At 42.8% G+C, this 27744-nt stretch overlaps 1 protein-coding gene across 19 annotated transcripts in view; it reads left to right on the top strand.

The window, feature by feature from the left end:
* The first annotated feature begins 213 nt into the window (after positions 1–213).
* The window catches only part of SORBS1 (sorbin and SH3 domain containing 1), a 145226-nt gene continuing 117695 nt past the window's right edge, over positions 214–27744 (top strand). For 13 of the 19 annotated variants that reach the window (XM_042961140.1, XM_042961139.1, XM_042961144.1 and 10 more), the window contains exons 1-2: positions 530–577; positions 25697–25751. In XM_042961140.1, coding sequence (XP_042817074.1) covers positions 545–577; positions 25697–25751 — 88 coding nt within the window. In that variant the 5' untranslated portion in view covers positions 530–544. Of the gene's footprint in view, positions 578–25696; positions 25752–27744 lie in introns of all 19 variants that reach the window. The other 6 variants (XM_042961141.1, XM_042961131.1, XM_042961137.1 and 3 more) reach the window with 2 other exon arrangements.

Here is a 27744-nt window from a genome sequence, read left to right as displayed (position 1 = left end):
TAGGTAAATACATTGTATACGTATGTGTATATAACTCAAATTTATTTAATGATTTCACTACATTTGAAATGATAAATTGAAACTTAGGGAAGGACTGGAGAGTGCACTTACCCTGATTTAACTTCGGTGGAAGTTACAAGGTCTCCTGTCATCTGTGAATCTTACATCATTGAAGACCATCACTTTTGGATTCAGATAAACCAAAGCTGAAGTCCCCATATTGGTGTTGGCCAGCTGTTTGAGCTTTCACTTCCTGGGCGTTGGTTCCCCATCTATAAATGAAGACATCAATCCAGCTCATAGGACTTTGCGGATGACAGGAAAGAGTAAGTGAAGGACCCAACGGCATATGGCACAGAGCAGGTGCTCATGAACTATCAATTTTCCTACCTTTCCCGTCCTGCATCCTGCTTCCTCCTGCCATCCGCACAATCGCCTGAGAGTAACCTCTTCCACCTGACTCCAGTGTTCTTCATCTCCACGCTCCTGACTCACCCTGTGATTAACCGATGTGCTTTCACTGCTTCAGCCGGGAGGACAGTAGATGTCTCATGTGTCACCTGCCTCTTACCTTGTGGTAACCAGTTTTCAGTGAATGCCAGCGAGTGAGTGAGAGTCAGGCTTGCCATGACCCTAGTGAGGTCATTCCTGGCTCTTTGAAAGCAGTAGCTAGTACCAGTATTGCAAGATTGCAGTTCGGGGCCACAGCTCCTGGAGTGTCACGGAGAATGGTGTTTTCATTCTTGGCTATTCCTTTTGAGATAATTTGCTATAGCTAACTTATAAAAACGATTTTCCCAGATAATTCTTTTTGGGGGAGGAGATAGGTGTGGGTGAGGGATGTCTCGAAAATGTTTCACTTCATCAAACTCCATTTGCAGGGACTTGCAGGCTTTGACTGTTTTACCCCCACTTCCCAAGGCAAAACTTAAGCCAGCTGGCTTATAGACTCCGTGGCCAGCTTTGCTTGTCCCTTGGTTTAATGTGTTGGAGGTGGGCGGCTGGGCGCCCAAGCAGAGAGGGCGAACAGGGGAAGTGAAGCTACAGCTGGAAAGGGAGCAGGAAGACCTTTGCTCCATCCTCCAAATCACTTTGGAGAGCAGCTACTCTATTTTGCATTAAGTGTTTTGCTGTGAATTTTTGAAATAGCAGTCACACCCATATTCAAATTAAGAACCAGGGTGCTCTCCAAAGACATGCACAGCCAGGCCTCCACCATTCTGCAAACAAATATTTGGATAATAGGAACCATTGTTACCACTTGGAATGTTCTTCCCAATTATATTCTCTCTCTCTCTCTCTCTCTCTCTCTCTCTCTCTCTCTCTTAATTTTAGAGAACATGAGTGGGGGAGAGGGGCAGAGGGAGAGAGAGAAAGTCTCAAGCATGCTTCATGCTCAGCACAGAGCCTGGTGTGTGGCTCAGTCCCACAACCCTGGGATCATGACCTGAACTGAAATCAAGAGTCAGACACTCAACCGACTGAGCCACCAAGGCACCCCATTCTCTCTCTCTCTCTCGTTTTCCAGACTTTCCTATCGTTTCACACCAAGTAATTCCCACTGTCCAGTTTTGGTAGTTAACTCTGGGCCGTTTGGTCATTTGTTAGATACAGCCTCGTGTGTTGAACCGTTAATTATTAACCCTGTTGTCCTGTAGGCATTTTCCCGAGTTGACGCCTTGGCTTCCCCACCAGGTCTTCCCTCTGGGATGAGGCACGCCCCAGCCTCTGTGCTGCTGCGGGCGGGTGTAGGACAGTGCTTCTCAAAGTGTGATTCTTCTGGCAGCAGCAGCACCCAAGAAGTGTTGGAAATACACACCAGATCCACTGACTTAGACAGTTTAGGGTCAGACACAGCAGCCTACAGTTAACCAGCGCTCCTGGCCATCCCTCTGTGTGATGAAGTTAGAGACCCTCTGGTATGGCCAGAAGAACTGGGGCTTGGGGGTTGGAGAGGTCTGGGCCTGAAGCTACCTCCGTCATTTACAAACTGACCTTAGGGAAGGGTTTTTTCTGTTTCTGCTCTCCCATTCCACTGGGACTATGTAGAAGTTTGTTCTGCATGGCGTTAATGGGTGCCCTAAAGGGAGGGAGGAGGAAATGGTTCTGTGGGCAAATAAATTAACAGAATGCTGCTTGAATGCATTTCAGTGGGATTCCTTATGGCTAGACTTCTCAGATACCTAAAGGTATCACTGAAGGTCACTGAGAGTTGCCATGGAAAGACATTGCAAATTTGTTAGATTCTAGAACACCTTTTTTGCCACACGCTAGCTTTTCTGGCAGCACTGTTCTGTGGAACATGTTTTGGGAGATGCTGGCCTAGGTGATGGGATAGGGTCCTATTAGCCTTGTGATTTTACAGCCCGGTAAACCAGTGTGAAATTCAGAAACTTCAAATGCAGGTAAATCAGACATAATGCCAGAATTTATAATTTGGGTAAACCAGACTTACACAACAACTTGAGCACTGGAACAAAATGGAAGTAACGAAACATTGAAGAATATAAGGTTAATATATTTTTAAAGCAGCAAGTTTTTCTTCAGTAGAAAACCATACACTAGGAGAGAAGTGGGAAAGATAAGGAAAATGTCACTTACTGAGTGTATTGGGAGTCCTGGCAGGAATCCTATGGCACATTCAAATCAGGTAATTTAAGGAGATTTAAATAAAGGAACTATTTATAAAAGGTGTAGGCAGAGTTTGGGAAAAGCAACAATGGTTGACGCAGGACTTATTCCTCTCTGTATATGCAGGGTTTTTCACGTAGCCGGTACAGTCCTCATAATCACCCCAAAGATAGGTTTTATTATTTCTTACTTTGCAGAAGAGGAATGTGAACTTGAAAGAGGCAAAGGAAGTTACCTTCGATGCTAGCTGGAGAATGGAGGCAAAGTTCCAACTGCGATGTCAGACTCGCAACCCCACGCTTTCTCCACATATTTCTTTAGGGGAACATCCTCTTTTCCCTCAGTCTTTCTCCGCGTGATGAGGCTGAAAACACTGCTCTCTAGAAGCTCATGTTCTGAGCTAGATGTGTTGCTCTGAACAATCAGTAGACTGGAGAAAATAGCACATTAGGCAAATAATGTAAATTAACAAAAGAATATAGATTCCATATATATGGGAGAGAGAGAAAGGCAGTAAGTTGGAGCTCTGGAAATCCATCATCTGTCCTTTTTTTCGGGTTGGTCCCATTCTAGAAAATAGGCTTGGAGGATATGGGAGCCATTTGAAGGACACAAATGAGGCAGCATAGCTTGTTGGGGGTAGGACAAGGTAGAGGGAAACTTTTGAGACATATGGTGCAGCTTGGGAAGGCTTGCTGTGGGCATAGCATGGAAGAACGCTCTATGCCCAGGTGCCTCCACCAAACGGAGACAGTGCTGGTGGTAGGAGGTGGGCAGGCATGTGGGAGAAGGAAGAAGGCATGGTGGGATCCTTGGGTGCTTCTGACTCCAGTTTTTACATTGGGGCCATGCTTGCCCAGTGAAGTCTCCATAGCTTAGCACCTTTGTTAGAAAGTGGTAAAGGTAGGGGCGCCTGGGTGGCTCAGTTGGGTAAGCGTTCGACTTCAGCTCAGGTCATGATCTCACGGTTTGTGAGTTCGAGCCCCGTGTCGGGCTCTGTGCTGGCAGCTCAGGGCCTGGAGCCTGCTTCGGATTCTGTCTCTCTCTCTCTCTGTCCCTTCCCTGCTCACTCTCTGTCGGCCTGTCTCTCTCTCTTTCTCAAAAACAAATAAACATTAAATTTTTTAATACAAAAATGTGGTAAAGGTTGAATTTTTTAAGAACTGATTTTACCTCCTTTAGGAAGTTTCAGATATGAATGCTTCATTTCTCTTATACACTAAGAAAATTTACAAGTCGTGTCTCTGAGGAGGCCACTTTCCCCATATCCTTTTGAATTTGGATTGGCTTTTCCTGCTCCATTAAAATACATCTTATGGTTAAGCCCTCTTGATTCTAGAAAACAAAAAAACCTCTCAAGTACTGTGCACAAGCCCTGCCTTTGAAAACATCTGGTAAAAATAACAAGTCGCTTGGAAAACCCTGATTCTCAGATGCGACCCCTGCCTCTTTATTAGCAGGGAGTCACTGGAGTAAACCTTTATTTCCTGTTGCTTCTACACAGCGGTGCTTCACGGAAATATTTTGCATGTTTCCTTAGGCAGCAGGGAACCTTGAAGGGCAAACAGAGTGCCGAGGCCCCAAATAGGAACAGAGATGCCGTCTCTGCCTGGCCTGGTCGCGCCTCCGGGGGCTTGGAGAGCCCGTCTGGGCCTCGGAGCTTTGAAGCTGTGCCGGGTCTCTGCCCCAAACCACAAAAAACTTCAGCTCTCCCCAGGCATGAGCAAGGCCCGACCTGCCACACCTCCAGCTCTTTGTACAAGAGAGGTGTTTTAAAATAGTCTTAAATGTCAGACGTATTTTTTTTCACAGCATTCCTCAGACATCTCATAAATTATTCTGCAGTGAAACTTTAATAGGGCCGCTTAGAAGATGAAGAGTTCTAGTCAGTGGAGTTTTTGGTAACTTAAGCAACTAACTGTTAACCTCAGCCCCTCCTGCTTTCTCCACCCAGAACTCATTGAAGAAAACCATTATGAATTAGAGATAATCTTCCTGAAACCATGCTCGAGGCTGTCTTCGATGACAGCGGTCTTCTGTTCCCTCCTAATGTTGTGTGTTAATTTGAGTAATGTGATATTCTAATATTTGATTGTTTTTGACTTAAAGGCCATTTGATAGGGTTCAACCTGGTAATGGTAAAGAAAGTAAGGAGTTTGAGCTCAGAATTTTCTGACTTCATAGTATATCACGAAAAAAAATTTTTTTTTTTAAAGCCTGTGTTACCCACCTTTCTTGCCAATTTGCTTCCTAGGGACATAGGTAATTAAAGATTCTGGTTTTAGAATTTGTGTTGCTGCCCAGTCTGTGTCTGCTGTCATATTGGCTCCACGTTGAGCCTTTTACAAATATGCATCACATCTACAGCTATAGACCTATTGGGTTCTGGAGGTAAGCGTGTGAGCCTTCTTTTTGCGGGTTTTTAGTCTGTTGTGATTTACTGTTACATTTACTTACAATGCTTACTGACTTGATTTATTTGGTTACTGGTTTCTGGAAAACTGGAATTTGGAGAGAAGTGAAATTATTTATTGGTAAAAGAGATAGAAAATTTGAATTTGGATCTGCCCTAATAGTCTGAGATATGTGGTACAACACAGAATTGTTGTCACTTGATGCCTAGAGCGATGCTCTCTAGACACTGTTCAGTCCATAGAAAGAGAAACTGTATTAAGGATGCTAGTATACCTCATTGCATGGTATTTTTCATTCTTCAAAAATTGGACTTTGTAATTAATCAATGTCTTAGTCTTTTCAGGCCACCATACCAAATACCACGACTGGGCTTAAAAACAACAGAAATTTATTTCTCACAGTTTAGGGACATTCAAGGTCAAAGAACCAGCATGATCATGTTTTGGTGAGGGCCCTCTTCCACATTACAGACTTCTTGTCATAGCCTCACATGGTGGAAGGGTTATGACTCTGGGGACTCTTATAAGGACACCAATTCGATTTATGAGGGCTCTGCCCTCATGACCTAAGCACCTCCCAAAGGCTCCTAGTACCATCTACCTTGGATGTGAGGTTTTCAGCATATGAATTTGGGGGGAAATAAACCTTTAGACCATGGCAACATTTTATTATGTAGAACATTCTATTATTTCTTTGTATATGGATATGGAAATATGGATACTGGAAAATCTTCCAGTATCTGGAAGAATTTTTCATAGTGACGGTATATTTCTCAGTGTCATTTGCCTTTTTATATAAAATCAAAATATTTATTGCTCCTTTACTACATCCAAGGCACTGTGTGAAAATTCAGAAAGAATATTTGTAGTGAATAAAGAATTTTGTTCCTCTTGAAATATGATGTTAGCATGACATTCTCCTTACCATTTGGTCTACAGAAAGATAAGGCCAGTTATCTGTGTTTTGACTCAGGGCAACATCCTGTGGGGGAAACAGTGCTGAATAGGGAGCCCTTGTTTTACTCTTGGCCAGGTCACAATCTCACTCCAACCATGTGGGTGGGCTTCTCCTTCCTCACCTGGACTGTTTTCTCAGCTATACAGTGAAGGTGTCAAACTACATTATTTCTGTGGACCCTCATAACAAAATAAACCCAACATTGATTTTTACTGAATGTTTTTCACTATGTAGGTCACTGAGATAGGTCCAAATAAGTGTAAGAGAATCTCTTGTGTGAGTGTTTAAAGGTTCCTCAGAGCTAAACAAAAACAAACCCCCAAAACATTTATTGACCATCCTATAAGAGTAGGTCACTGCAAAGAGTAGAATGAACGTGTACTCAGCCACCCTTCAGAGAATCATCCCTGGCTTACAGAAGAATGACCAATACAACAGCCAACACTTAAGTGGGAAAAAGTAGACCAGCCAGTGAGTGCCCTGAGTCAAAGAAGTCATTTATCAAGCACTGCACTGTGTCCAGCTTTGTGGCAGGTGCCCCTGAGTGCTTTACCAGTGTTACCGCAACCAGATCTTGTAGTAGCCACACGAGAGGGATTGCTGTAATACTCCATTTTATGGATGTGGAAACTGAGGTAACTTGCCCAAGATCACACAGCTAGTAAGGGGTGGAGCTGATCATTTATACCGAACCTACATTCTTTTTTTTTTTTTTTCCTTTTAATGTTTACTTATTTATTTTTGAGAGAGAGAGAAAGGGAGCACAAGCAGGGGAGGGGCAGAGAGAGAGAAGGAGACACAGAATCTGAAGCAGGCTCCAGGCTCTGAGCTGTCAGCACAGAGCCTGACGCGGGGCTCAGACCCGTGAACCATGAGATCGTGACCTGAGCCAAAGTTGGACATTTAACTGCCCGAGCCCCCCAGGTGCCCCAAACCTACATTCTTAATCACCATGCCTCTGAGGGAAGGCAAGGGCAAGGGCATGGGGAGAGATGCAATAGGCCTCTCTCATTAAAGGAAAGCATGGGAATCGCCAAGGGTTAGTGATGGAAGGAGAAGGGGACATTCATGATCACGGGCCACCTACGTCGGCCCGTTTCCCCGGGCTCTCTCACCTTGATCCCCGTCACTGCCTTGCTGGATCCCGGGGAACACTGCCTCTCTGTTAAGGCTGTAGCCCACGCCTGGCCAGAACCAGGCCTTCCAGCTTCCCCCTAGCGCGCCTGCCAGAGCTAAAAAGAGCTGTGTGTGTTTACTGGAACTTGGGATATCTCTGCCACTTGAGTTGACAAGAGTCAAATCGAGGGAGTAAACAGCTGGACTCCCAACAACTATGTGGAATTGGAGAGTGACGCCAACAGCATAACTATACAAAAGTTGGTAAAAATTTTTCAAAATTCAGTTTTACTTCAAACTAATGTTCCCCTTGTAACATCTCCATTTATAGAACCAAAACATTCTAGTTTGGGAATTTGCTGTGAAAGGCTTATAGTCCTTAACTAGCTCTCCGTTCATTCCTTGGGCCGAAGGGGTCACTTGTATCCACTCCCAGCCCTCAGCCCAAGCTTCTGTTCACTTCCACTCTCTCGGCAGCCAGCAGTGGACTGTCTAGGCATCGCGTGGCTTTCACAGAACAAAAGACACCATCATCTTGCTTTGAAGCCCCCTCCACAGTTTGGACCATAGGCCTCTGGAGGGCAATGGTGGTGTTCGTCTCTGTAGCCAGTCCTGAGCACAGTGTCTGACACTAAGCTGGCACTTCATAAAGGCTGGATAGGTCTGTGGGAAGGTCTGTTGAGCTCATTCTCTTAATCACCAGAAAACAAACGCAGTGGAAAGGTGTTTACAAAATGAGGTGGGAGGAGTGGAAGGAAGGGAAATGCAATGCAGTGCCACGCTGGTACGAGGTGATCTTTAAGAGCCTGGGATTTGGTTTCTGTCACAATCCCACAGCATATACTGGTCATGTGACCCTGGGGAAGACACTGAACCATCTCCTCCTTTCGAAGTTGGTAGCAACAGTACATATGCTCTAAGGTTATTAGGGTTAACTGAGATCTTGTATGTCACATGCTAAGCATAGAGCTCTTGATGACACAAATAATTGTATTTTATTTATTGCTAGGGAGACAAATCAGATTTGGCTACCTCTCAAAAGAAACAGGAAGCAGACTTGAGTATGTGGCTCCCCAACTCACTAAATTAAAAAAATGTACGTGTTGCAGAGTGGTGTAATCCTGAATGCTTTGCAGTCACCTGTATCAGAAGCGAGTTCACCAGGGTTTGAGTGCTGTTTGTCAAAGTTTGGTCCTACAGATGAAGAAAGAGGTTGTTTTAGAGTGGTGACAATATGGATCTTTTTCTTTAATTTTCAGACGTTTAATTCTGTGCTTATAATTTCCTTGGTACTTGAAAATATAAAAAATAAAACCTGTTAGATCTAAAAAGAACAATACTCTTGAAATGAGAGGAAACTCTTTTTCTTCTAAAAAAGAGCTTAATACTTGAACAACTGCTTTTGAATTTCTTTGGTTGTAACTGCTTTCCCAGTTGCTTTTTATAGGAAACTATTTTCTGTTGCTGAATAGTTAATAGAACTGTCTGGTGGAAACACGTTGAGAAGTTAGCAGTTTGAGTTTGATATAAAATGTAAACGTTGCTGTTACAGTAATATGAGAGGATAAAGTATTAATGGACTTTTAGAAATCAAAGTCTGCTTAATTAAAAAAATTTTCTTTACATGGCATCAACGGATGTATCAGATATATATCTTTTTTTTTTAGGGTATAGTCATTTTATGGGTGATGATATGAAACAGTCTGAAATTTTGGGCACATTTGATTTCTTGGCTTTCTCAATTATCCAGTTTAGGAATATTTAAGCTGATAGATGAATGTGCTCCTAGTAGATTTCTCATTTGGAAACCCTGTGCCAGACAATGTGCAGATGGGGCAGCAGTCATGCCTGGCAGGCCTAAGTGCAATTATATTTGCACGTTGTTTTACTCACTGTGAACAGTTTGCAGGGGAAAAAGGAAAAACTGTCTCCCTGCTGAAATGAAATTCTGACACAGTCAGTGCAAATTAGAAATTCTGTTTAATTTGATGCAACAAATTCATAATAATTTCCAGCTTTGTGTCAAGTGTTGGAGCTGTGGGCATTTAATACTTGGAACTGCCGTAACTTGGTCATATTGACCAGTATTTCTCAAAGCATGGCCTTAAACCACATCCTCCAGAAATGCAGATTTTAGGCACCCCCCCCCCCCCCCCCCCGCCTTGGAACTTCTCAATCCACACGTCTGGGAGCAGAAACTGTAATCTGCATTTGAGACAAGTGTCCCCTCCCTGTGACCAACATACAGCAGTTTTTGAGGCCCTCTGATACAGCGGGAGCATTTTTTACGAAGATTATTTTAGTTGTGCTTTGAATTGAAAAAATATTTTTAAATCCAGAGAATTCAAATTTATAATGAAAATTGAAGTCCAAGTTAGGAATTTAGTTGAAGGGCACATGTAAAATGTTCCTGTTTTTTTCTGAATTCTCTGATTCATCAAAGTTGACTAGGAGCAGGGTTACAAGTAGTACTTTAACTTTTTCAGCATCCATGATGAAACGTACATTTGGGGAAATCATTAATGATTAAGTCATGTTTGAATTTATAAAATAGGAAATTACTAAGTTTGGAGGAAAAGGGATGAAGAGAAAGACCCAGTGTTACCTCCTATCAAGGGTTAAGACCAATATTTATTTACTTGGGGGCAAAAGTAAAGACAATAGCCAGTTCTCCACAAAAAGACAATGATGGTTTTATTGGGCTCTTCCCACCACATAGCAGCATTTTTGGCCTTTAAAGTAATGAAGTTACAGGTCAGTCTGTGGCTTGCCATATTCTGTATTGCAGATGCATCTTTTAAGGAAAAAAAATCAGGACATGAGAAAAAAAATCACTTTATCTTAAAGTTTCTTTGACTTAAAAAAATGATTTCATATAACATATCTATATTTAAATGCAATTTCTTAATGTCATTTGTGTAGATTTCAGTGATAGAAGAAATGAATAAGATTTAACCTTTTTAGTGAAGTATTTTATATGTACTTATTTAACTTTAATAATTCTTGTAAAGAATTGATATTTTTGTTTTAATATTATTTGTGTTGGTCTACTATTCACTGACACCGTTTTACTGATCTTTGGGGACTCACTGCCCCACTGCCTGTGTCTTCCTCCATCTGTTCTGTCTCCCTGATGATAATGGACCCAGCACGTTCTGAGAGAAACCGCACTATATTTTCAGCAGGAGCAGAGCACCACTCTAAGGATGATTTCCTTATCTTCCATACGGTTGCCTGAAATCTGCCTTCTAGCACTGTGATCTGTGAGCTACCACGACCCAGGCGTTCAGTCTGTTTTCTTTGCTAGGAATTTCCAGAGCCACGGCTGGGTCACCCTTTGCCTTTTCTGGCAGCTGGTTTCACTCTGAATTTAATGAGGGAGCTGAGCTGAACGGCCAGAGGAGGGTTTCCCTGTCTGGCCCCTCATTGGAAGAACTCGGCCGCTTGTCCACGTTCAATGAGTCAATGCCCGCTGCTGGGCACTTCCAAGAATAGGCTCTTCCAAGCCGGTGTTCATCTGGTCGGCGTCTAGGGCACCTTCCTGAACTCACCCACTTCTCCCTCCCTCCTCTTTCAGCTTTGGTGTAAACCAGCAATGAAGCCGGAGCATAAGTATTTTAAATTACACCTATATGTAAAATTTGGCATCTCTGGGATTTTCTGTTCACTGGTTGGACTTTAGCAAAGTACGTGGGCACACTTCATGTAGACCTCTTGGATTTCATGCTCCCCAGGGCACCACTGTACCTGATTCGCTGCACTTAAGTTTTTTAGTTACTTTTTATTTTTATTTTTTTTTTATTTTAGTGAGCAAGCCGGAGACAGGGGTGGAGTGGGGGAAGAGAGAGAATCTTAACCGGGCTCTAAGCTCAGCACAGAGCCCAGTGCGGGGGTTGATCCTGCGACCCTGGGATCATGACATGAGCCGAAATCAAGAGTGGGATGCTCGACGCATTGAGCCACCTAGGCGCTCTGCCAGTTTGTTTTTAGAGCTGTGATATTAGCACGTGGGAATTTGAAATGCTTCATCACCATGCTGAGAGGTCAAGTGTTTTTCTTGTCTGTTTTTAAGAATTTTGAGCTCATATTTTAGTTTCTTCTCCCCTTATAACCCAGTATATTTACTTAGGCTTTACATTTTTACATAAGGAAAAACCTATTTTTGCACTTTTATTATTAAACAGGTAGGAAGAAAGTCTATGATTGTGTGTAATATATTCACCAAACTACACAAATACTGCAGCTCCCTGTAAGAAGATTGGGAACCAACCCAAGAGTTCTAAAGTTACATTTTTATGACGGGTTTTTGTTGCACACTTCAAGGGCAGGAGAGATTTTTGTGTGGGATCCTTATTTTTCCCCCTCTCTGCAGTCTTCTTAAAATGCTCTCTGTTAGAATCCTGGTGGTTTGACTTCCAGATCTATACAACATACTACAAATTAAAATAGAAGAACCACTGTTCATTCCTCACATTTAGTGAACTTTTATTGCATGAATTAATGGGTTCAGCAGCACCAAAGGGCATTTGATTGTGGGCTTGCCTTAAATTAATGATTTATTTTTAAAAAGGAGAAAGCCATTTATTCCCCAACTTTGTACTTGTGTGTAAGATTTTAGAATTTAATTTTAAAGACATTTGGGTTTACTATAAATGTTATGAAACCTTAGATTTTAGTTTTCTACTACTGCTTTTTTTTTTTTGACGAAAGAGAATGCCACAATGAAATTTTTCAAAGCCATTTAGAATATTTTAGTACTCTCATGACTTACAAACTCATATGATCATAGATGTTTGTCGTCAGGGAGATTAACTTCAGGAAAGCACAGCAGGACCCCAAACCTAGGAGCTGTCACCTCTATTGCTGACACGGTTGGCTTTCCCCAGTGTGTCCTGTTGGACTTCAGGGCTTCTAATATTTGGAAATTGTGGTCCTTTCCAGCCCTGACGTATTATGATACTCTAAGAGTCCTTTGGCCACATGAAACCTTCTTAAAGACAGACCGCATTGCATTTCTTCCCCATCCCCTTTTTCTTTGATTGAACTCAATTCCTGACCTTCTTACAGACAGCCAAAGGCACTGCTGTTCTATAACCTGCAAAGTTCTATACAAATGCAGGGTGCTGGGTGGAGCTACCTCAAGTTTTGTGTGTTCTCTGTCCAAGGCAGAAAGCCTTCATTGCTGGCAGTGCCCCTGCCTCCTTCCAGCAGAATCCCGGTAAACTGTTGTTATAGTAAAACAGTGACTAACTCGAGCCTTTTATTAACCAGCATTTCCACCCACCTACTACTATGCTCATTTTTGGAGTCAGAACGAGACAAATGGGAAATAAACCAATTATATCAACACGTGATCATTTATTGAATTCTTACCGTGTGCAGGCACTGCTACATGGGCGATGCTTGGTCCCATTAATCCTTACGGCAGCAGGGAAATTAGTGCTATTATTAATCCAGGGGGAAACTGAGTTTCAAAGCGGTAGGATCACTGCCTCAACACCTGGAACTATTTGCTGATAGAGCTCAATGTGAAGCATTTAATATTCTCTTAATCAGCCTCCTTAATCTAGATCTCAGGATCATCACATTAACTATAATTGAATACGTAGTTCTCTTCTTCCAACATTTTTTGTCATATTTACATGAGTGGTGAATTGTGAAGACAGGGTCATTTTATGTCGAGAACTATTCTCTTTAACATTAGTTTGAAAATGATCCCTCATTTGTCATGTTTTAGTCTATGGTAGTGGTTGTTAATTGTAATGTCTCCAGTTAGTAAGCTTTGTGAGTAATAAAGGATTTTTGACACCTTTTGTTTTCTGGTAATTTCATGTCAGCCACCAAGGCAAATGGGCAAAAAATAAGACTAGCCGTGGGCAAAAGTGGCAGAATGAGATTTAAGGAGTAAGCTCCAAAAATCAGATTCTCTCTGAGCAGCAGTTTTTGCAGCAAATAAGCAAGATAAGACAAATGTAGAAATTGTCAGCTGTGGTTGCTGTAATCAACGCTTTTGTGGAGCTTTTCACAGCCAAATGGGCAAAACAAGTTTGCTGGGAGCTGCTTTCCTGGGCAGAGAGGGTATATATGGTTGAGGGAAATTGGAGGAGGAAGTCACAAAAAGCAGTAGATGTCCATGCATTCTCCGTTGGCCTGGCCTCAGCTCATGTACTCTCCCTGCACCAGTGTCCCCAGCCCCCCTAGTTCATCCTGTGTGCCTCAGTCAGATTGATTTTTGGATTAGGAAATGTCTAAAGAACTCACCTTGGGTTCTGTGGTCTGATAGAGGCAAGTACAGATGCCTTTCCTGGATTCAAGGCCAGTTGGTGACCATGTACACCATCTACCCAATGTTATTTCCATATGCTCTTCAGTAAAAGTCCTTCCCATCAACTGGATTGGACTTGGGTCTATTCTGTGTATATGCTGTGCTGTGGACTAAATACCACCTTTGTGGAACCCACCTCAGAAACCCCAGCTTAGGCACTTTGTGAGAGCAGCTCGTGACTAGCAAAGGACACAGAAGACAATAAATTTTACGTGGAGTCAAGTGATACCCAGTAACATAACATCCATGAGAATGAACTGTGCTGTGAAAGAGTACACCAGTTACTTTGCTTCTCATGGGGAGCTGAGTTAGAAGAGGGGATTGTATGGTTGGGGAAAGACAGACCATGTGACTTAGGAGGGACAGGAAGTTGGTACAGTCCCCTCTTAAGAGGGGAGCGGAGACTGTTTTGTTAGCCCGAAGACTCCAGCCTCCCTGTCGTTGGACACCTACTCAGAGAAACCAGCTGCGGAGAAAGTGGGCAGGAACCTTCCTGTCAAATGCTATTGATGATGATGATGAGAGCAGCTGACATTTATGGAGCACCTTCTAGTCCTGTGTTAGGCATCTGAAGTGCTCGCTTTCTGCATTTAATGCTCAGTGTAACACTCTGAGACCGCTGGCTGCTGGTATTCCCATTTTACAGATGAGGACACTGAGGCTTGGCAGGGTTAACTGACCGCATATCATGCCTCTGATAAGTGGCAGAGCAGTAACTGAAATCCAAGTTATTTTTGCTTTAGAGTTCCTCTACACATTTTTTTAAGGGGTGTGTGAGTAACAGGGTGATGGTGGATGTCATTGATTCGTAAAGGCTACTAGAACATGCTGTGTGTAATTCTATTCAGTTTAGTCTCCCCCGATGAACACTTTCTGTAGAGAAGTCATTATCCTAAGAACTGCAGTGTATTTTGCACATTCAGAAAAGGGTGCTTTGGTCAGCACATCCTGGTCTTTCCCACTAAGTCCTGAAGTGTTCTCTTAGCTGGCATAGTCTTACACTGGAGGGTGATTTGTAGATGCTTTTCCGTGCTGTCTTTAGTGATCATCAAGGTTTCAAAGCTCTTCGTCTTCTCCCTCCAAGTAGGATGTAAGGTCTTGGAGGCAGGCACCATCTCTTGTTTTGGCTGATAAGCTGATTAAAAATGTTCCTTGAGATTATCATCTCTCTTTTTTAGGTCTGTATATTCTCTGAATAGCCTACATGTAGTAATATCTTTCTTCAGGCAGGGACTGTGTCATGCCTCTTTGAGGCCACATTGTGGAATGGAAAGAGCCCAGACTTGGGAGCCAGCACCAGGATCTGTATTCAGCTTTCTTAGTGCTTCTGCAAGACTTTTTAACAAGTCTTCTAACTCTCATTGAGCCTGAGTTTCTCCATTCGCCGTGTGGGTATAGAAACCTTACAAGGTGTTCTCAAAATGAGAAATGACACATGCATAGTTGCTGGTTCATCTGTCTGAAGCATGAGCACAGGCTCTTGTCTAGAATGCATGCACAGTAAATGGGTCTAGATCATCATGACTTGGTTCCTTGAGACCTGACTTATAAGAGAGCAACCATGAAGTGTCTTAAAAAACATGATGCCTTTGTCGAAAGTGTCCTTCATTGCCCGACTTTGCATAGGAAGACAGATCTAGAGATGGATTTCTTGGTTCTTAGATGCTCCTCTAGTTCGTAAAGCTTAACGTTTTGTACAGGTGAGTATTGGTACAGGTAATATCAGCTTCGTGATGAGATATACAGTGACCCTATTCATCAGTCTGTTAAAACAATAAACAAAGGGTAACAGGACTAGACAGCACCTTCTTTGCTAGAACCATTTTTCCTTTTATAACACAATTTATGATGTTTCATATTTATTTTTAAATTTAATTAGAAACACCTTATGAAATTAGATATTATTAATTTCCTTGGATAGGTGAGTAAACTGAAACTGAGCAAACTAAGGCACTTCCCAGTTTGCGCAACCCTGGCAGTTTGGATTCAAACCCTGTTCTTCTCACCCTGGATTTTTGTTGTTTTCTGCAGACACTAAGCACATGTAGCAACTGTTAGCATGGTTTCTTTTTCTGCATGCATTTAATTTTTATCTATATGTGTCTTTGTAGTTGATGTGGGCTTCTTAGAGACAGCATACAGTTGAGTCTTGTTGTTTTATCCACTCTGACAATCTGTCTTTTAATTGGTGCGTGTAGACCATTTGCATTCAAAGTGATGATTGATATAGTTGGGTATACATAGGGCAGCTGAAGTCATAAATGTGTGCATATATACATGCATAAATATAAATTTCTATTTATATAAAATATATACTAGATGCCAACCTGTTTCCAAGTAGTCTGGTATGAGAGTTGTCATGGATTTTTAAAAAAAATATTGAATGTTTGCTATGAGTTTGCTACTATATTTTAGTGATGTCAGCTTAGTTTGAAGAAAACCCATTTCAGAAATTTGCACTATGTTCTCGAATGCTTGGATGCAGCTTTTATACCTGATATATTGAAAAATTGCCTAAAACCAGCACAAAATGAGATTATGAGAATAGAGAAAAAGTAGTTAATATATAATTCACTGATTAGTGACTAATGGAAGTTGGGGTCTCATGTTTATTACTGGTAGGGACCCAGGGTCTGATGAAGCCCTTGGCCTCCAAGACCTGAGTTAAAGGATCATTGATTTTGGGTCTATATGTGTTCCACCTCAGTTATTAAGCAGATACCACTAAGAAGAGAGATTTTCTCAGAAGAAATAATGTTTTCAGTGTTCCATATTGGCTCTTTGCTAGGCTAATATACATTCAGTAAAAATTTCAAAACTCCTTAAGGAAAACAAGCAATTCCTGAATAAGCCAGTATTATGAATTGAAGTATTTAAGTTATGTATTTGCAAAAGACCCAGCGTCTTTTTACTGAATGGAACTTCTGTTCCCTCATTCCTGAGCGTGGTATGGGCCTGTGCTGCAGACGTCTGTGATAGATGATGTGGTGAATAGCCTTAGGAGTTCTGTGGTTCAAAAGCCAAGATGAGAGGGAACTATGGATTGTCTATAAGAGTGGACACCTCTCCTGCCAATATCAAACCCACGCTTCTTTCCCATTCTCAGGCTCCAATTGACCCCTTTTTTAGAATTTTTTTTTTTTTTCAGCCACACTTAGTAACTTCTTAGTTACTAAGACTAGACCACTAGACTCTGGCCCAACCTTGACTCTTCTGAGAATTCAAAATGCCCTTGTCTATCCTTTCCCTACAAGGAGGCATCATGTAGTGACTGTGGAGACAAAAGGCATCATCTGTCTCCTGGGCTTGCCTTTATTAGTTTGAGGTTATATGTTCACAATGGAAACAGAGCTAAGATGTTTTCCTTTTATCTCATGAATTTGGGAATCTGCCCTAGTTTGAATTATCTAGATTGTCTCAATGGAGGGTTCCAAATGTGCGGGATGCTACAATTAGACACCTTTGTTTTAGTTCTGTAGACACAGCCATATTTGGGAAACACAAATGGGCCAGTTTTGTATTTAAGACTTGTCTTGGTTAACAATACATGTTTGAGAAACCGTGTGTGCCCAGAGTTGTACATATAAAGAGTTTGAGAAGGAGCTCAGGGCTCTGGAATGCCATGAAGTCGGGTTTGGAGCAGGGAATTGGCAGCGAGCAGGCGTGGGGAGCAGTGGGGTACTGGGTGTGTGTTGTCACCAGGCAGCCCCTGCTGACTATTTTAAGATGAAATGTTTTGGTGCGATTGCTTCTTTAGGAAATCTGGCTGAACATCTTAGTCTTTTTATCGCCCCCCCTGTCCTCATAAGGAACTACACGGGAGTAGTTTGGCTTCATTAAACAAAAGCAATCACTGGAGATTAATGTTGGAATCCCACATTTGGGGCATTCGCTATTAGTCCTGTGGAAGATTGCATCATGTGGGACTGTGTTCAAATAGACAGTGTTGTTAGTGGTGCGTTTTCTAGCTTGTCGCCTAGAACTTTCTGTTGAAAGTTCTGAAGATGACACAATTGCATAACAAATGCTAGGTATGAGCTAAAAAACATTACTTTTTTGTTAAAAAAAGAAATGTCGTATAAACAGTCTGGAAAATAGAAGTGAAATTTAAAAGTTACCTGTAATTCCATGCTACCAAATCATGATTAGAATTTGGGCATGTTTCCTTTCCAATATATGAAATAGGTTTTATTTTTTACATAACTAGAATCACAGATGTCCTACAAACCTACACACTGCTTTCTTCACCTAATCTTGTAAGAAGTGTTTTCCCATGTTGTGTGGTCTACATAACCATTATCTTTGTAACTGTCCAACAGTCCACCCAGAGGGGTGTGTGGCCGTGTAATTGGCTTCCTGTTACTGAACACCAGAGAGTGTCCAGGTTCTCACTATTATTAGTAAAGCTGTGGTAAACATCGCTGTGTAGCTTTGTTGTCATTTGGGATTCTTTCTTTGGGCTAGATTCCCCAAAAGCACAAAGGGATTGAGGTGGATAGCTCTGGATGTGTTACGTTCAAAACAGTGATAACCGTTTACAGTGTTACTGGTAGGAAAATGTCAGTGCCTTTGCCTCAGCTGAGTGTTGGTGTTTTTAAATTTGTGGACTAATTTAAGAAGTTAAAAAAAAAAAGACATTATTTGAATCTATTTTTTTTTTAAAGCTAATCAGGTTAAGTGAGCATTTTCTTATAGGTTTGTTTGTTTGCCTTTTTTCTTCTGGGAATTATTTCTTCATGCTTTTTAAATTTTTTTTCCTGGCAGTGAGTATGAGTATACTATAAGATAAGGATATTAACCCTCTCTGTTATGTTTGCTGCAAACCATGCATTTTTAAAAACATAATGTAACATATGATTACAAGTTGTCACCCAAATTCTATTATTTGAAGCTCAAATAATATTGCATTTATAAGACTTGAAACTATTTAGGGGCTGTATTTCGCTTATTGTCAATTTTGTTGGCAGCATCAACTTTTTATGTTTGCTTAAAGGCTCCATTTAAGTATAAAAGGTAAAACGTGATTGCAGTTGTATTGCAATCTTTTATAATTAGTCTTCTAGCTTCAAATCTGACCCATCTCTGGGAAAGGCCTGGGATGAGAGTGTGATGATTTTAGTGGGCACTTGGGCGTGGGATTCCTGAATTCTGTGATTATAAATTGGTCTTGTTAAAATGAGTTCCTTATCATCACAACTTTTTGTGGTGATTAAAAACAAAACTAAGGGGCGCCTGGGCGGCTCAGTCGGTTAAGCATCCAACTTTGGCTCAGGTCATGATCTCAAGGTTCGTGGGTTCAAACCCCGCATCGGGCTCTATGCTCACAGCTCGGAGCCTGGAGCCTGCTTCGGATTCGGTGGCGCTCTCTCCCTCTCTCTCTCTCAAAAATAAACAGAATAAAATAAAATAAAATGAAAGCTAAAGCAAAATCCAAACCCTTTCATTTGTGTTGGGCCAGTGCATCTGGCATTAAAGGTTGAGGAGGTAAGGGAAAGGGTCTTAGTGGTGGGAAGAAACAATGACATGAATGACTTGGAGACTCTTCTTTGGGATTCAGAAGGAGTGACAAATCTGGTACAGTGGAGTTTAGGGTTTATTGAATATATGGAGATGAGCCTGGGAGGCTCATCAGGACCTTGTCTTCATGGCCGTATGGTATATTCAGGAATCTGGACTTAAATTTTTAGACCTGCATTTCCCAAAGTGTAACATCTGAGGTGAGTTGAGAAGTATGTCTTCGAACGTTTGAAGATGTTAGCATTCATTCCTTGATTCTCTCTCCTGTGCAGAAATTATTCCTTTCTGTGGTCCCATAACACTTAGCTCAGATTGCTAGCAGAAGGGTTACCCATCATATTGTATTTCAGTGGGACATGTGTGTCACCCTAAAATTCTGTGGTGGCCTCAAAGACTGCAGCTGTCTGATTCATGCTGGTCTCCTCTGGGCTAAGCACCATCCTGGGTGCATAGCAGGCATGAAAGAAATACTGTTTGAACAGTGTCACCAGGCCAGTGTTTTAGCCACATTGTTCCTTCCTAGGAAGTTTGCTGTCTTTTTTCTGTTTTCTCTGTACTGCCCAAGCCAGCCCCTCTGAGTTCACAGGAGCTCTGTGGATCATTTTCCCTGTGGGAATTTGACACATAAGAAGTCGTCTTCCCCTGCTAAAGCCACAGTGTGGCACTATATGGGCTGTACAGGGTGGTTCTGAGGCTGATCAGGCCATTGTAATGGTCAAGGAATAAGGAGGTGGAACACAATGGTGAGTATGAGGATGGAAGCACAGAGGTGGCTGAGGTTATGACTCACGAAGAAGGAGGAATTGATCAGACCAGGCAGCTTGTCAGGTGTGGGGTGGGAAGGGAGTGACAAGGAAAAGAGGAGAAAACAGTGTGTGAGGGACGATGATTCACTCCACCGTTAACTGGGTGCTTGCCAGGCACCGTACCAGATGTTGGGGTACAGAGAAGAGGGAGACCCTGCCCTACCAGAAGGTGCTCACTGTCTAGCGGGTTCCATGAATGAGGCCTGATTGGAGGAGCAGACACAGATGGGAAGGCAAAGTGGGGCAAGATGAGTGAAGGACTCAGCCGGCTCTCGCAGCTGGTTATCAGGACTCGGTGTTCAGTGAGTAATGGAGTGCTATTGAAAGGTTCTAATGAGGGAAATGGCACTTCCAGTCTGTGCATTGACTGTGGAGGGCTGATTCTCATCTGGAATTCTGTATCTGTTGCCAAGGGGCCAAAGGCTGAAGATGGCCTGAGGAGGAAGAAGAGGGATAGGGGACTTAGTAGAAGGGGTAAAAAGACAAAGAGAAACTTTATCTGAATCCGTTTTTGCACCCCAGTAAGGATATGGGTTAGATTTCTGGTTTAGGAACCTTTGTTTTGTAGCCACAGAACCCAATCATCCCAGGAAAACTCAGGAAATTATAAATGAATGAAATCAGTAAAAGCACAGCCACCATGGTTGGAGTGAAAGGTGGGGAACGGGTGGGTGGGTTACGTGCACTGTGGCATGAGCGTCCTTCCAAAACAGGCAAGAAACCAGGGAAATGGGCTAGGTAACCTGGCATGGATCCTTCCAGCTCTCCCATTCCAGATGAAATCCTCAAGGAAAAGAGCATGAAGAAGGAGAGGGATGAGGACCCAGTGCAGGGTCTGCTAGGTCTTTAAACTCCTGGAAGAACTATGGAGGCCCTGTTCTAGAAAGAAGATCCCCATGGGCTGACGTAAACCAATCCACGGTGACACTTAGAAATCAGGACCTGGAAGTTTTATGGGAGGAAGAAGGAGTTAAGTGTTTTAAATTCAGTGGAAAGGTCAGCGAGGCCCCGACCAGTGCAGAAGCCAGTGTTGGGCTTGGCCGTGTGTGCACTGGAAACCTTTCTGAAGGCCATTTCAGATAATTGGTTAGAGCGGAAACCAGTTGGAGAGACTCCAGGAGGAAATGAGAGGATGTGGGGGATGGCCTTTCTGATGTGTTTTCCTATAGTTCCCTCTCCAGAAGCATGGCTCTTTTCACAAAAACTGTGTGTTTGTTGTGTTTTGAGCCCCCAGCTGTGTCATGGGATTCCAGACTGAAGTTAATGTCAGGGTCGAGTTTATCCTATCTTTCTCCCCTTGAAAGGAAGTGTCAGCGACTCAATGTTTATCCTTTGTGGCTTTCTGAAGAACCTTCTGCACCCTCTCCAGCAATGTAGAGTGTGCATTTGAAGAGACATGACCATTAATAGAGATTAAGAAGAGGATGAACTGTCAAAAAAATTGGAGAAATTTGGCTTTGCTGGTGGGTCAGCAAAGTATAAAAAGCAATAAGGCCAAGCATTTATTCTGGGGCTTTGTGAGCTATCACTGTTCTTTTCAAGCCATTGGAAGGAGGTAGCTGCAAATATATCAAATCAAGTCCCAGATGGGGTTTCAAAGCCAGAGTATGGTTTGGTTGGAATGGGGAGCTAGCTTGCTTTTAGGCAGCTACTGTGGATTTAAGGAGGATCCTGGTTATCTTGAAGTGAAGACTCCAAAATTAGGTTCTAAAGGCTGACTAGAGACAAGGACAAAGTTCATGACTGAACGCCATGAGGATGACACAGTGTCTCTCCTATGGAAACTTAAAAGTGTGTGTGTGTGGGGGGGGGGGGTGGGTGTACACATGTCCTTATGTACATATGTGGAGAGAAACAATAGAAGCCAAACACCGTGGGCACAGGAGAAGCTGGAGCACCCTGTGTGAGAGGTCAACCCGAAACTCCTTCTTTTCCCAGAATCTTTGCTGGACCTTGAGTTCATTTTTACAAACTCAATTCTTCCCTTGTTATATATCCCCGAACCATCCATATAAGGAAGGACCTTCTTTCCTTCTCCAATAAACAAGCCATATTTAGTTATTGGATCCTATTTGAGCTGGAAGCATGAGTATAATTTTTGCTTTTTAGTAATTATTCACTCTGTGTCATCAAGACTTATCTCAGAATTACAGGGTCATGGAATTAGGGAGGGACCATGCGGAACCATTAATTATCCAGTTGTATTCTTAACAAGTCTGGCTACTTCACATCTTGTTCTTCTGTTGGAATGTCTGTGTTGATGCTGTGGCCCTTTAACCAAGTACTGTAGGTCCTGACTGCCCAAGGCATGGAATGGCCACTTGACCTTCGCTGGCCCACCCAAGCTGTGACACTGTGTAGGTTCCTGCAACTCATAGTGGGATAGCTGTCCGCCGGCAGCTGTATGTTTTTGTCACTAGGTGGCACTGTTCATCTTTTTGGCTTTTACCCAAAGGTGCCTGCTTCTTTTGGAGGGGCTTGTGAGAGAAATTCCAAAGACATGGCATCATGTTCTCAACCACATCAAACTCTTTACAGCTTAGTTTTTAAGTAAATATTAAGTGTCAGGGGGTTTTATGTAAAATAAATTCTCACATTCTACATATGATTTTAATAGCTTGCATTATTTCTAAATAAACTGCAGGGACTAGACTATGACTTTCAAGACTATGACTTTCAGACTCCGTTTGTGCACCTTCCTGGTCACATCCTCACCACCCTGACTCAGAGCTGTTCAGGTTGTAGAGACAAAACCCTTTACTGAGCCACATGGGATTCAGATCCAGTTGGCCTTACTTCAGGGGAGAGGAATGAAGATCCTCCTCTCAGAATGAAACCTTGGGACCCACCCCCCCCCCTTCTTGTTCCGGTCAAGATTCTCAGGTTGCAGATGACCAGAAACTGCCTCTGGCTAACTCCAACTGAAGAGGGGGTTTGTTGGTAAGATCTTGGGTCGTTCAGATTTGTGGAGGCTGGAGAACTGCGCCCAGAACAGGGGCAGGAATTCAAGGAGGCTGAGTCGGATGGAATGAGAGCTGAAATCAGGCCCTGACACGGTCTGGATTGGATGTCGCTACAGTTGCTGCCGCCACTGATGAAGACTGGACACTGGGTGCCCTCCTTGGCACAGCTGCCACTGCCACCCTTGCTGCAGATTTTATTTTACTTTACGTTACCCCCTCCATGTGTCACCTGCTGCAGACTCAGTCACCAAATGAGAGCCTGCAACAGAATCTCCTACCCAAAAAGTCTGTGTCCGGAGCCGCTGCTCACCTGGGCGTGGTCGTTGTCACCTATCACTGTCATTCCAGTTCTTAAAATGTTCAAATAGTGTCCTGCCACTCTGGGCCCATTCTCCTTCCATCTTACAGTTCCAACCACTAAATGGTTAACCTCTGGCATGGGGTTGGGGCGCAGCTCCCAGAGAGTGCTAAAGTGGTATCTTCTGTGGTTGCTGGGCACTTGTGGCAAAATGATGGTATTTGGGATATTTTTCCTGACCGTATGTACTTTAGATCAGTTTGTAAGCAAGTGTGGGGCTGACACTTAGAAATTACTAGTATCTGTATTGAAAAGTATTAAGTGTGCAAAGGGCTACCTGCGTATGACAGTGATTTTCATCATGTGTGAGTTGTGGCATCTTTTTTGCTTGATTCAGAAGACCTCTCCATTCATCTCTTTCCCAGCCCGAGAATGCTGTTGTGCCATGTACTTATTTTTAAATTAAGATGAATTAAACTAAACTATACAGAGGGAATCGGTACGTGAATTATGGACGGTGATTACAAAAAAATATGATATAGCCATTAAATAATGGATATGATAACTGTGTAAAAATCAAGAGAAATGTTCAGGAAATTTTAGTTTAAAAATTAAAACACAAAGCCGCCAGACATTAAGTTTACAACTACAAAAATGCTACTTGTTGAAGATAAAGGTTAGGAAGGACTATAAAGAAAGAAAATACATTTGATTAAGGTAGCTTCATGGCTGAATCAAAAACATGTCTTCAATCACTTTAAAAGTTGAACAAAACCTTAATGAAATTATTAAAGTTATTTTATAAATAAAAATGTTTGGGTGCCATGATGACAGCCTTTTTGGTCTTGGGAGGCAAACTGGGGTATCCTAAAACCGGGCTTGGACACCACTGGGGTGTACAGAACACAGAAGGTTGTGTTCCTTAACTGAAAGAGCAAGTGTTTCCACAGGTGGGGGCGAGGGGCGGCTGTTGAAGGTCACAGATAGTCTCAGGCGTATTTGACAGTGTCAGAGACAAGCTATCACTGATTCGGGGCCGCAGAGGACTTAGAATGATTTCCTTTTTGCCCCTAGCATCCTACTCAGCTCCAAGGACAGTAAGCAAGGCAGCGGCCCAAGGCAGCGGTCCGTGTGTTACAAAGGAAACTAACACAGGTCTCCTTGTGCAGACCCTCAGACCATACGGTGGCCTTCTTATTACAGGGGTCATGAACTAGAGAGTTGATGTCCTCTCCCTCATTGCTTCTCAATTTTAAAGTGCAAAGAGACCAGCTGGGGATCTTGTTAAAATGCAGATTCTGATTCAGTTGGTGTAGGGTCAAGCCTGAGTTTCTGCATTTTTAATAAGCTCCCAGCTGATGCCAGAACTGCTGGTCTGTGGACCACACTTTAAATAGCAAGGTTCCGTATATCCTGAAGGCTCGCTTTTCAGATTTCTTTCCAATATGTTCAGCTAGACCTTTTTATTCAAAATGTGTGCTTTGAAAAGTATAGAATGTTGTTGAGAGATGAAAGACCTGCACAAAGGGACGGAGAGTCTATTCTCATGAATTGAAAAATCCAGTTTTGTTAAAATGTTAATTTTCCTTCAGCTGTATAGATTCAACATGATCCCAATCAAAAGGCCAGCACCGTTTCTATTTTGTTTTGTTTTTGGTAGAAATCGGTAAGATTCTAAACTGTGTGAAAATGTGAAGGATCTAGAAGGGCCAAAAATGATTTTGAGAAAAAATGAAGTTGGAAGACTGACACTACCTGATTTCAAGACTTAGGCTAAAGCTAGGGCAGTCAGATAATTAGTTATGGGTTAAAGTCAGACCAGTGGAACAGAAGAAAGGCCAGAAATAGACCCCCACATACGTGACTAATTCCCAAATTGTGGTATGCTAAGTGAGAGAAGCCAGCTGCAAAAGATTACATACACTGTGATGCCATGTGTAAAATGTTCTAGAAAAAAGGGTTAAACTATAGTGATAGAAAGCAGATCAGTGGTTACTGAAGACTTGGGAGGAGACCATAGTGAGTGAGTAAGTAGAATGCATTCCCACCTTGGGGCCCAGAGTGCACAACCTTCAGGTCAGTCTGTTTAGGTTCCACCACCAATCTGTGCCCCTCTCTGTACTCCGGTCTCCTCATCTGTGCAAACTAATACAGTGTCAGTGCTTACCTTGTAGGGTCATTGGGAAGATCAAATGAATATATTTGATGCATCAAGAACATTTCCTTGTTCATAATAAGCTACGTATATATAGCTTATTATATATACGTGGCTTATTATTCTTTGATAATCAGTTTTTGTTGTGATCTTACCTCTTTATCACAAAATTTGGTTCTTTCCTTCACCCTCTCCTTGATCCATGTGCATTCATGGAACTTGGGGTTTTTAATAGAATCTTAGAACTGGAAGAGGTCTTGGATAGTATCTTAACAAAGTACGGGTGACAAAATGGAGGCCAAGGAGGTTGAGTGACGTGCCCAACGTCATGTTCCCACGTAGCCAACCAAGAACTAAAGGCATGGCCAGGAGACTCCTCGTTCCGCTCTGTTTTATCAAGGATTATGTATGGTGTTTGCATTATGGTGTTTGCATTCTTAATGTAAACCATTGGGACTTCTTGTGAACCCACCATTCCTCAATTCTGTTGTGTTGGTGTTTGTTTTTCTGCAGAGCAGTTCAGAGCCCCAGTTGCAGAAGACTTGTCCTGTTACCACCATGAGCTCTGGTAAGTCACTTTAAATCCTGTCTTTCTCTTCTGAACAAATCTACAAAACTGGGTGGTTTACCCAGATTTCCCATCTACTCTTAAGGCCCCAAATGCATTTCATTTTTTATTTTTTGAGACCTGGGTAGGCGTCAAAGCTTTGTCGTAAGTTGTCATTGCTACCATCACCTTCGTTATTAATGATTTAATGAGCACCTGTTATGTCTTAAGAACTATGATCTACATTTCACATGCGCTATGTCCTAATTTTTATATATTTCTAATTTTTAAACAACTTTATTGAGATACAATTGGCATAAAATGAACTGCAGATGTTTCGAGTGTACAACTTGATAAATGTTGACATATGTGTACAAGTCAGTGGCATTATTTAATCCCAGTGACTACAGCAAAAGTAAACAGATTGACCATAACTGCTCCAAGGAGTGAGCTGTTCTAACGTTTTCTTGATCAAGGCTGGAACATCAGTTTGCTTACGTTTTTGCTATGCCTTTGGTAGTAACAATCAAGACCTAAGGAAATGAACAGTTTTTAGTATTTTTATTATTTATTTATGAGAGAGGGAGAGTGCACATGGGGGCACAGGGGAGGGGTGGAGGTGGGGAGAGAGAGAGAGAGAAAGAGAGAGAGGGAGAGAAAGAATGAGAACGAGAATCTTAAGCAGGTTCCACGCCCAGCATCGGACACAGGGCTCCATCTCATGACTATGAGATCATGACCTGATCTGAAATCAAGAGTTGGACGCTTAACCTACTGAGCCACCCAGGCGCCAGCCTGAGTTTTGAGTATTTTTAGTTTAGAGCGGGGATAGAAAGCACGGGCAAGGGAAGACAGAGAAGGGAACAGGTCCCCACTCGTTGTGTAGCCAAGTACTGTCAGCTTTCCAGCCCAGAATTCAGGGCAGAGAAGTTTCCATTTGGAGACTAAGGCCCACCTTGGCTTCTGAGCATGCCCTACAGCCTCCTGAGACCTGTAGGCTGAGGGGGAGTTGGGCAGATGACCAAGTTGTAGCTCATTCAAAAAGGTCTCCTGGGGGTGCCTGGGTGGCTCAGTCGGTTAAGCGTCCAACTCTTGATTTCTGCTCAGGTCATGATCTCACGGTTCATGAGTTTGAGCCCCGCGTCGGTCTCTGTGCTGACAGCACAGAACTGGTTTGGGATTTTCTCTCTCTGCCCCTCCCCCGTTCGCCTGTGCGCATGTGCTTTCTCTCTGAAAATAAATAAATCTTTAAAAGAAAAAAGGTCTCCTAATTCTGCATTCTCTCTGGAGTGTTAATCTAATCTCTGTCCATTAAAAACAAGCCTTTCTCGGGAGCCTGGGTAGCTCAGTCAGTTGAGTGTCCCAAACTTTGGCTCAGTTCATGATCTCATAGTTAGTGGGTTCGAGCCCTGTGCCGGGCTCTGTGCTGACAGCTCAGAACCTGGAGCCTGCTTCAGGTTCCGTGTCTCCCTCTCCCCGCCACCCCCCACTCCCCGCACTCTGTCTCTCTCTCTCTCTAAAATAAATACACATGAAGAAAAAAAAAATAAAAAGCCTTTCCATTTATTGACACACAGTGCCCTGTTAGCCAAATCCTAAATTGTGCAGGACAGCATGTGCTTAGGACAGAGGATGGCTCCAGGTGGAACAGTGCAGGGCCTCAACTTGGCTTCCTCACACACCAACTGTCTGGCCTCTGGCCCGTGGGGGCCATCTCAGCATTCTCCTCTGTGAAATGGACATCATGAAAGCACCGGCCTGCCCGGACTTTGTGAGGATGAAGTGAGGCAGTGCTTCTCAAGTACTGTGCCCGCGGCATCACCAGGGTTGGGTCCTCCGTTGTCGGTTCAGCTCACGTGTCCTCCTTGAGAGGAGGGGAACTCGACTTGTCTCTGATTCCCTGAGCGCTTTTGCTGCACATGCAGATGCCACACACTTTCTTTTTCCCTCCACGTGGACTTGGGTACCTCCAGGAGCTCCTGCTTTGTAACTCATTTTTTTTCTTTTTGTTTGC

This window comes from Panthera tigris, chromosome D2 (assembly GCF_018350195.1).
Source record: "Panthera tigris isolate Pti1 chromosome D2, P.tigris_Pti1_mat1.1, whole genome shotgun sequence".
Taxonomy (NCBI): Eukaryota; Metazoa; Chordata; class Mammalia; order Carnivora; family Felidae; genus Panthera; species Panthera tigris.
This window is presented reverse-complemented; position numbering and strand designations above follow the sequence as displayed.